The sequence below is a fragment of the Pan troglodytes genome, chromosome 18 (assembly GCF_028858775.2).
Source record: "Pan troglodytes isolate AG18354 chromosome 18, NHGRI_mPanTro3-v2.0_pri, whole genome shotgun sequence".
NCBI lineage: Eukaryota > Metazoa > Chordata > Mammalia > Primates > Hominidae > Pan > Pan troglodytes.
Window position 1 is genome coordinate 48,075,084 of NC_072416.2, and position 11,087 is coordinate 48,086,170.

An 11,087-nucleotide genomic window follows, 5' to 3' on the forward strand; every position below is an offset into this window, starting at 1 on the left:
AAAAATTTTTTAAGTTAGCCATTAAGTGGTGGCTCATGCCTGTCATCCCAGCTACTCAGGAAGCTGAGCAGGAGGATCGTGTGAGTGCAGGAGTTGGAGGCTACAGTGAGCTCAGTGGATTGCAGCACTGCACTCCAGCCTAGGCGATGAAGCAAGACCCATCTCTATTAAAAACAAAAAACAAGCAAACAAACAAAACCAGCGCTGGGCATGGTGGCTCACACCAGTAATCCCAGCACTATGGAAGGCCAAGGTGGTAGGATCGCTTGAGCCCACGAGTTCAAGACCAGCCTGGGCAACATAATGAGACCCCACCTCTACTAAAAATTTTAAAAAATTACTCCAGCATGGGAGTGCGCTGCTTGTAGTCCTAGCTACTGTGGTGGCAGAGGCAGGAGGATCACTTGCGTCCGGGAGGTCGAGGCTGCAGTGACCCATGACTGCAGCACGGCTCTCTGGCCTGGGTGACAGAGAGAGACCCTGTTCCAAAAGCAAAAAAACCACAGCACTACAGACTAACCTCTGGCTAACAAAGGAATTTTTTTTTAAGGTGGGGTCTCACTGTGTTGCCCAGGCTAGTCTCGAACTCCTGGACTCAAGCAAACCTCCTGCCTCGGCCTCCCAAACTGCTGGGATTACAGGCATGAGTATGCACCCAGCCTAACAAAGGAATTTCATTATGGCTTTATACCTTTGAGAGAAGAAAAACAATTAAGTATTATTACCATAGCAATGCATACTAACTAGGAAAATCAATCTGAACAGCAGACCTTTCAGAGGTTAGGGGTTATTTTCCCAATTCATGGTTTACATAATTCCTTTCTATAGTTTATATAACTCCTACCACCTGCCATTCAGTCACCTTTGTGATTATCATTTTTAATAATGCAAATTCTCAGTTTATTCTTTACTTACCGAGTTCCATTTACCTTGGAAGTAAAAACATTTTTTCCAAATTCTTACAGCTGTCTGCTTCAGCAAATGGTTAAATACACCCTAAATTAAATACTTTATTTAAATGAATTAATCATATCTACCAAGTTACATATGATTTTTTGTTTTTTGTTTGCAGATACGTAAAGAAGGGAGAGGTAACTATAGCACAGATCAGCTGTGTGTTCTTGACAATGTGAAAATGAATTTGCGAAGATTTATTGCTTATCAAGAAACTGTTGAGAAAAGACTGACTTCTTAAACAATCCAAAAAAGAAACCAGTTCTTCCCCCAAAGTATTCAATGCTTAGAATACTAAAAGATTTTCTTTGAATGTATATGTTTCTGAAAGTCATTTTTTAATGATTACATTCTGTACATTCTGTAAAAACTTCAAAACCTGGCCAGGCATGGTGGCTCACGCCTGTAATCCCAGCACCTTGGGAGACCGAGGCGGGTGGATCACTTGAGGTCAGGAGTTTGAGGCCAGCCTGGCCAACATGGTGAAACCGCATGCATAAGCATGGTGGCACATGCCTGTAATCCCAGCTACTCGGGAGGCTGAGGGAGGAGAATTGGTTGAACCTGGGAGACAGAGGTTGCAGTGAGCTGAGATCACGCTACTGCACTCCAGCCTGGGTGACAGTGGGAGACCCTGTCTCCAAAAAAAAAAAAAAAAAAAAAAAAACTTCAAAACCTGTCAGAAACTCTGTTGCTGGTTTTTTTGTGTGTGTTTTTTGTTTGTTTGTTTGTTTTGTTTTGTTGTTTTTTTCTTTTTTGAGGTGGAGTCTCACTGCTGCCCAGGCTGTATTACAGTGCTGCGATCTTGGCTTACTGCAACCTCTGCCATTCCAGGTTCAAGCGATTCTCATGCCTCAGCCTCCTGAGTAGCTGGAATTACAGGCACCCACCACCACACCTGGTTTTGTTTTTGGTTTTTTGGTTTTTGTTTTTTTTTTTTTCAGTAGAGACGGGTTTCACCGTGTTGGCCAGGCTGGTCTCGAATTCCTGACCTCAAGTGATCCGCCTGCCCTGGCCTCCCAAAGTGCTGGGATTACAGGCATGAGCCACCGTGCCTGGCCAGAAACCCTTTTTTAAGTGATGAGATCTGTGTGGCATTTCTAGCACTCTCTAAATTATGTCTCTGGCATATTTTAATCACTGGAAACTCAAAGAGTGGAAGAGTGGAAGTGCAAAGCAATCTCAGGTAGCTCTTAACTAATTCGCCAGCAGTGAAGAAACTTCAACCAATCATGTTTTCCTTGAATTTTGCAAAGAAAGAAAATCCAAAGCATTGCTTGGATGTTCTTTTAAGGCATTTTATATCAGTTGAACCTTAAACTGAAATATGAAGACAAGCTTTATAAACTAGTTTTTTGATATGAAGTATATCAATTATGTTTGCCTTTTGTGAAGAAGTAAATGAGTTGAATTTGTATTTCACTTACTAGATTATACTAATGAGCTAATGGGGTCATTGCCATCCTCCCTACTCATGACTTTGATGAGTTATTGCTGTAACATCACTTCTTGATTTAATTTGATATGGAATCAGAATTGGGAGAAGGTATTTTTAAATAAACAACTTTTTAATGGAAAGTTTTGTGTCTTACAAAATCTTTTTTACAATACCAAATAAAGGGTTATTAGTAGAAAATGAGATGATACTATTCGTGGATATTTGTTTGCTAATGCATATTGCTTGGAATATATGTGAGACATTAAAAAAATGACAGCACGACTTTGCAGCATTACCTCTCAGTGTCTTCGAAGTACTAGGTGACAGCTGGGGCTCGAGGGAGTTTCCCTGTGCATCATTGTCTCGGCTGGGCCTCTGAACCGGCTTCATTGTCCATCCGTTTGCCTGATGAGAAGGGAAATTTGAAAATTTCTGTACAGTTGATCTCAGTTGCCCTGACAAAAGGCCCAATCCCCAGTACAGGACTTAATTTTAATTCATTGCTTCCACAGCAGCACAAAATGAGCTAGTAGTGTTAGATTTCATCTGCACTGTGATGTATTTTACAGTTTTCACCTATATGATATAGACTGTTGGGAAACCAAGATTGTTTCCCAGCCCTAAGAGTTCCTAGCCCATGGCACCAAGTAAAATAACCCAAATTGTGTATATGGTGGGAAAATGGAAATGTATACCATATACAACACCTCGCTTTATTATGGTCCTTGCTCATGAATTTTAAGGTATATATGTATGTTTAGTGATCATTTCAGCTAAATGATTGGCCCAAGCATGTCTCCTTGGAGAACGATTCTTCCAAAAAAGAAAGTATTAGAGTTCTCTCTGCCTCAATTATTTATAAAATATAATTATTTTCAAGGAGAAGGAAGTTCCTCCTTCTGTTTCTTCTTCCCCACAGTTCCTGACCTATAAACAATATCCAGGATATTTAGCACAGGACCTAGTATATAGTCGGCTCTTCATAAATATTTGTTGAGTAAATAAATGCTGGTGATTTTCTCGTTGTTTTGTGTGTGATTTTCTGTTTTACTAAGCAAGCTCTAAAGCAGCTGTTGAATGCAGAATCATCCTTAAACACGGTAGAAGATGAGATGACACTGAAGATGTGCCATCCTAAAAATCTCTTAGATTCTGAGGCATGGATAATTGGGTCTGGATTTCTCCCATTCAACTTTACCACTCTAACGACACAAAAGAAGGGAAAACAACTCATAAATACAGCATACAGTTTTAACTATTTACATAATAACTCAATAGAGCATGCAAGTGTTATTCATGGCACAGGATAATGGAGAGCTTTTTCTGTATGACCATAGGGGAAAAAAAGTCTGCTTTAAAATATACTTATTTGAAAATCACCCAGAATAGCCCGTTAGAAATACACACTGGAGGCCAAGCATTTTGGGAGGTCGAGGTGGGCAGATCACTTAAGGTGAGGAATTTGAGACCAGCCTGGCCAACATAGTGAAATCCCATCTCTACAAAAATACAAAAACTAGCTGAGTGTGGTAGCATGCACCTGTAATCCCAGCTACTTGGGAGGCTGAGGCAGGAGAAACTCAAACCTGGGAGGTGGAGGTTGCAGTGAGCCCAGATTCCACCACTGCACTCCAGCCTGGGCAACAGAGCAAGACTCCACCTCAAAAAAAAAAAAAAATTAGCCAGGTGTGATGGCCCATGCCTGTAATCCCAGCTACTCAGGAGGCTGAGGCATGAGAATCACTTGGACCCAGGAGGTGAAGGTTGCAATAAGCCAAGATTGCACCAGTGCACTTTAGCCTGGACAACGGAGTGAGCTCTGTTAAAAAAAAGAAAGAAAGAAATATACGCTGTTCAGGCATAGTGGCTCACACCTGTAATCCCAGCACTTCGGGAGTCCAAGACGGGTGAATCACTTGAGCTCTGGAGTTTGAGACCAGCCTGGGCAACATAGGGAAGCTTTGTCTCTGCTAAACATAAAAAAAATTAGCTGAGCTTGGTGGCGCACACCTGTAGTTTCAGCTACTTGGGAGGCTAAGGCAGGAGGATGGCTTGAGCCTAGGAGATTGAGGCTGTAGTGAATCATGATTCCATCCTAAGCAACAGTGCAAAACCTTTCTTAAAAAAAAAAAAAAAAAAAAAAAAAACGGTTGGAGGCTGGGCGCAGTAGCTCACACTTGTAATCCCAGCACTTTAGAAGGCCAAGATGGGCAGATCACTAGAGACCAGCCTGGCCAACATGGCAAAACCCTGTCTCTACTAAAAATACAAAAATTAGCCGGATGTGGTGGCATGTCCCTGTAGTCCCAGCTACTGGGAAGCTGAGGCAGGACAATCGCTTGAACATGGGAGGCGGAAGTTGCAGTGAACTCAGATCACGCCACTGCACTCCAGTCTGGGTGGTAAGACTCTGTCTCAAAAAAAAAGGGGAGCTGGCCAGGCGTGATGGCTCACACCTGTAATCCCAGCACTTTGGGAGGGCGAGGTGGGTGGATCATGAGGTCAGGAGATCAAGACCATCCTGGCTAACACAGTGAAACCCTGTCTCTACTAAAAATACACACACAAAAAAAATTAGCCAGGTGTGGTGGCGGTCACCTGTAGTCCCAGCTACTTGGGAGGCTGAGGCAGGAGAATGGCATGAGCCTGGGGGGCGGAGCTTGCAGTGAGCCGAGACTGTGCCACTGCACTCCAGCCTGGGCGACAGAGCGAGACTCCGTCTTAAAAAAACAAAAGGTGGGGAGCTGACCTGGGTGTGTTTGGCTGTGCATATGCGTCATGCGACCTGATTTTAAACTTACTGTGTATAAAGCTAAAGCAATCAAATCAGTTTGGTTTTAGCATAAGTAAAGACATACAGATCAATGGAACAAAATTGAGTCCAGAAATAGACCCATAATTATATGATCAATTGATTTTCCACTAAGGTGCCAAGTTAACTCGATGGAGAAACAATAGTCTTTTCAGTAAATGGTGCTAGAATAACGAGTATCTATATGGAAAAAGACATACTCAAGAGTCAAAGTTTGATAAATTATTATTTGTTTTTTACTAATTCATCAATTACAGTCTTGGGTGCAGCTTGCTTTGTTTTTCCTATAAGTGCGTGATTGGGGAGAATGCAGTGATAATTAGTAGTTTGGTGCCCATGCCCTGATTCATACTAGACACCAGCAGTTTCATCCCATCACTTTAGTGTCCACAGCCCCAGTGTGCCACCACAGCAAAAAAAGCCAAGTCACATTTAGTATTGTGAAAACAGTATTGACCTCATGAGCCCCCCCGAAAAGGATCTGTGGAACACACTTTGAGAACTACTGGTCTAGAAAGAGCTAGAAAGAGAAAATAAGGAGGATTGAGACGAAGTTGTGAAGAAATCTAGTAAGTGCTGGCCTGGTTGGAGAATGAACCTGAAAAGAAACACAGAAGGAGTCCCCTGAGATGTAGAAGGAACCAGAAGGCTGAGTGCAGTGGCTCACACCAGTAGCCCTAGCACTTTGGGAGGCCTAGGTAGGAGGACCACTTGAAGCCAGGAGTTTGAGACCAGCCTGGGCAACAAAGCAAGACCCCGCCTCTACATTTTATACATTTTATTGATTGATTGATTGAGACAGAGTTTCTCTCTTGTTCCCCAGGCTGGAGTACAATGGCATGATCTCAGCTCACTGCAACCTCCACCTCCCAGGTTCAAGCGATTCTCCTGCCTCAGCCCCCTGAGTAGCTGGGACTATAGGCATGTGCCACCATGCCTGGCTCATTTTTGTATTTTTAGTGGAGATGGGGTTTCACCATGTTTGCCAGGCTGGTCTCGAACTCCCGACCTCAAGTGATCCACCTGCCTCTGCTTCCCAAGGTGCTGGGATTACAGGTGTCCCACAGCCACAGATCCTGGCCTCATTTTATACATTCTAAAAAAAAAAACAGAAGAGTGCAGTCAAGAAGTAAGGGAGTGGCCAGGCACAGTGGCTCATGCCTGTAATTCCAGCAATTTGGGAGGCCAGGGCCGGTGATCACTTGAGGCTAGAAGTTCAAGACCAGCCTGACCAACATGGCGAAACCCCGTCTTTACCAAAAATACAAAAAATTAGCCTGGTGTGGTGGCGCACGTCTGCAGTCCCAGCTACTTGGGAGGCTGAGGCACGAAAATTGCTTGAACATGGGAGGCAGAGGTTGCAGTGAGCTGAGATTGTGCCATTGCACTCCAGCCTGGGCAACAGAGTGAGACCCTGTCTTAAGAAAAAAAAATTTAAAAAGAAGTAAGGGAGCGGCTTCAGAAGGAAGAAGGGGCCATGAGCATGGATGCAGTTGAGAGATGCAAGGAGGGATGAGGGATGTCTCTTGGTTTCGAGGCATGGATATCACTGGGGATCTTAGCAGGGGATGTTTCCATGGTGAGCAGGTCAGAAGTCAGGTTGGAGGGAGTTGGGGGAGTGTGAGATGGGAGGAAATGGAGCCGGTGAAGTCAAAGCAGTCTTCAGAGAAACGTATGAAGGAGAAAACAAAGAGACAGCCACAGCTGAAGGAAGGAGTCACAATTGCTAATGTCCTCCTCCTGCATAAATGGATGAACTGGTGATGCAGAGGATTTGGAAGAGGGAGCAAAGGAAAATGCTAAGATGATGCTTGGGTTTCCCACTTAGGGAATGGACTGAATAGTGGTCTATTGAGATGGAAAGCAAGGCCTAAGGTAGGTAGAACACACCTGTAGTTTGAGGTGAGAAAGCATTTTCCTACGAAATCTTAATTTCCTTTTTAAGGAAGTTTTTGGGTTCTTTACTCCCAAACCTCAAAGCCTGCCTACTGCTTCTGTTGGTTTACACACACACATACACAATCAAGAGCTTCAAAATCTTACATGGTCTTGTTCTGTTGCCCAGGCTAGAGTGCAGTGGCATGAACATGGACCACTGCAGCCTCAACCTCCTGGACTCAGGCAATCCTCCAACATCAGCCTCCCAAGTAGCCGGGACCACAGGCACATGCCACCATGCCCAGATCAATTTTTTTTTATTTTTGTAGAGACGGGGTCTTGCTATGTTGCCCAGGCTGGTCTCAAACTCTGGGGCTCAAGTGATCCACCCACCTCCACCTCCCAAAGTGCTGGGAGTACGGGCATGAGCCACTGTGTCTAACAAGGTCTTAGTTTTAATGCACTTTTTATCTTTTTTTTTTTTTTTTTTTGAGATGGAGTCTCACTCTGTCACCCAGGTTGGAGTGCCATGGCGTGATCTCAGCTCACTACACCCTCCTCCTCTGGGGTTCAAGTGAGTTTCCTGCCTCAGCCTCCAGAGCAGCTGGGAATACAGGCACGCACCACCGCACCTGGCTAATTTTTGTATTTTTTAGTAGAGACGGGGTTTCACCATGTTGGCCAGACTGGTCTCGAACTCCTGACCTCAAGTGATCCACCTGCCTCAGCCTCCCAAAGTGCTGGGATTACAGGCGTGAGCCACCACACCTGGCCTAAAGTTATTTTTATCTTGTCCCTTTTGTGAATTAAAAGTACATATTAATTTATCTAAGAACAAAAAAAGTTACGTCTTCATATCATGGAAGATTCTCAATTTTTGCTCATCAGAGAAATGTATATCTTTAATTGGGACTATTTTGGTCCACTTAATTGAGCATTTTCTTCTTTTAGTGAACAGAATTAACTTGAGTCATTTTATTCTGTGCAGTGAGAAATTATAAACAAGTGGTTTCAAGAGTTTGCTTAAATGTATTTTTATCCCTCCTGCTCTTATATAGGAGTCCTAATTATGAGAACACAGTTGCCCTAAAATTTTTACATTTTCAGCAATGTATGCTTGCCCATGAAAAGAACACATTCTTTTTGAATAAAGAATCTACTATCTTCAATTTCTTCCATTTGGTAAGAGCAAAACCAGGGCCAGGTGCAGTGGTCATGCCTATAATCCCAGCACTTTGGGAGGCTGAGGCAGACGGGTTCCTTGAGCTCAGGAGTTTGAGACCAGCCTGGGCAACATAGCGAGTCCTCATTTCAAAAAAAAAAAAGAGAGTGAAACCAGGAAAAACACTTTTCTACTCTCATTTGTGGGAACCAATATCACGAGTTTATTTAACATAAAGATAATTAGTTATTCAAGTAAAATAAGAAGTTTTTTAAATTTTGTTTTGAGATGGAATTTCGCTCTTGTTGCTCAGGCTGGTGTGCAATGGCACAATCTCAGCTCACTGCAACCTCTGCTTCCCAGGTTCAAGTGATTCTCATGCCTCAAACTCCCAAGTAGCTGGGATTACAGGTGCCCACTACCACTCCTGGCTAATTTTTGTATTTTTACCAGAGACAGGGTTTCACCATCTTGGCCAGGCTGGTCTCGAACTCCTGACCTCAGGTGATCTGCCCACCTCGGCCTCCTAAAGTGCTGAGATTACAGGTGTAAGCCACCGCACCTGGCCTGAAATGAAGATATTTTTGAATGAATGTTCTTGCATTAAAGGAATAATGGCCAGGCGTGGTGGCTTGCACTTGTGATTCCAGCTGCTCAGGAGGCCACGGCAGGAGGATTGCATGAGCCTGGGAGTTTGAGGCTGCGGTGAAAATACATAGATAAATAAAGGAATAATGGATTTGCTTTTAGGCCCATCAGATTTTAAATTACATATAGTGGAACAGGTACAGAACATGGAGCTGAAGTGATTTTCACAAAGCTGTTTCAAATAATCACCTTCATTTTTTTTTTCATTTTTTAAAAGAATTTTAAATAAAAAAGAAATAGAGACAGGGTCTCCCTTTGTTGTCCAGGCTGGTCTCAAACTCCTGGGCTCAGGCAATCCACCTGCCTCAGCCTCCCAAAGTGCTGGGATTACAGCGATGAGCCACCACGTCTAGCCTCCTTTTTTCTTTCAAAGATGAATGTACAAAAACGGAAATTAAGTTTAAAATCATTAGAGTCTTTAAAACATTACACCCTGCAATGAAATAGACAACTGCATATTGCACAATTACTTTCATGAAAATTTGCACATAAATTTAAAGCATTTCACAATTTGACAAAATATTCTCATAACCTACCAAAAAAGCCTTAAAGCTATATGAAAGATATGGAAATGTTCACTTTTGATCTGTCACTTTCACCTTAAATAATAAGGTAAAATAAGTTCTGAAAATTTCAGATGACATTTTCCATTGCTGTATTGAAAGAAGGTATACTTCCTATTTTCTTAAAGTTGTGTTTAATAAAACAGGTAATACCCATGCATGATGAACACTTAAAACAATATTAGAAGAGAATTCTGTTTTTGTTTGTTTGTTTGTTTGAGACAGAGTCTCGCTCTTGTTGCCCAGGCTGGAGTGCAATGGCGCGAACTCAGCTTACTGCAACCTCAGCCTCCTGGGTTCAAGCGATTCTCCTGCCTCAGCCTCCCAAGTAGCTCGGATTACAGGCACCTGCCACCATGCCCAGCTAATTTTTTGTATTTTTAGTAGAGATGGGATTTCACCATGTTGCCCAGGCTGGTCTCAAACTCCTGATGCCAGGTGATCCACCCACCTCAGCCTCCCAAAGTGCTGGGATTACAGGCATGAGCCACCACACCCGGCCTAGAAGATAATTCTTGAAAAGTATTTTGGGTTGGGCATGATGGCTTACATCTGTAATCCCAGGACTTTGGGAGGCCAAGGTGGGAGGATAGCTTGAGACTAGAAGTTTGAGGCCACCTGGCCAACACAGCAAGACCCTATTTCTATTTTTTTTTTTTTTTTAAGAAAAGTTTTGTTTTGTTTTGTTGAGACAGGGTCTGGCTCTGTCACCTAGGCTGGAGTGCAGTGGTGTGATCTTGGCTCACTGTAACCTCCGGCTTAAACCAACCTCCCACCTCAGCCTCCCAAGTTGCTGGAACCACAGGCACGTGCCACCATGCCCGGCTAATTTTTGTACTTTTTTGTAGAGACAAGGTCTCACTATGTTGCCCAGGCTGGTCTCAAACTCCTGAGCTCAAGCAATCCACCTGCCTCAGCCTCCCAAAGTGCTGGGATTACAGGCGCGAGCCACTGCACCCGGCCTAGATTTCTTCTCTTTACATTTGGAAAGAAAAATAAGAACCAGAAACCTGAGTATCCCTCTTGTGTTCTGGATTTTCTCCTTGCTTTAAAGAGGGCTTTAGAAAGAATGGGTCACTGGGTATCTGGAGGCCACACGTGATTCAGCGCTCACCACGCTGGTTCCCTGCAGGTGCTGGAAGGTGAGAAAGTCCCTGTCCCTTCCTGCCTTCCAAGACTTGCTGACAAGAATGAGAAGCCTGAGAAATCTCTGTGGTATGTGGGATGACACCGCCCAATGAATTCTGAAAGAAACAGGAGAAAAGAGGCACTAAAGCCTACGTAGAAGCTTGAGGAAGAGAATGTGGCCTGTGCAGTTGGAGTCCCGCCTTCCTGCTCTCATCCTGACATTCTGGTGACACCAGCCTGACTTCCAGCTGCCACCCACTGTATTTCCCTGCCTGAGGACTTCCTTGAGCCCCCAGGTACTCCTTTGCCACAGAATGACAGGTCAGAAGTGCAGGGAGTGGACTAACCTGCCCCAATCCCTCCATGGATGACTGACAGGTGGAGGTGCACAAAGGTCCCACACTCCTGCCCCTTAGGCAGGAGGATCAGATGCGCATTCTACATTGGCTCCCAGAGTTCTCTAGCAGATCAGGTTTTAGAGGCTCCCAGGGGACCCTGCTGGAA

The 11,087-nt window shown here is 43.9% G+C and overlaps 1 protein-coding gene across 11 annotated transcripts in view; it reads left to right on the forward strand.

Moving 5' to 3' along the window:
* HEATR3 (HEAT repeat containing 3) overlaps nt 1-10,755 on the forward strand; it is a 48,742-nt gene extending 37,987 nt beyond the window's left edge. For 7 of the 11 annotated variants that reach the window (XM_520630.7, XM_063797815.1, XM_009430760.3 and 4 more), the window contains one exon: nt 1,073-2,532. In XM_520630.7, the coding sequence (XP_520630.3) occupies nt 1,073-1,195 (123 nt within the window). In that variant the 3' untranslated portion in view covers nt 1,196-2,532. Of the gene's footprint in view, nt 1-1,072; nt 2,533-10,587 lie in introns of those variants that run through there. The other 4 variants (XR_010152612.1, XR_010152611.1, XM_024349826.3 and 1 more) reach the window with 4 other exon arrangements.
* Nucleotides 10,756-11,087: the final 332 nt, after the last annotated feature.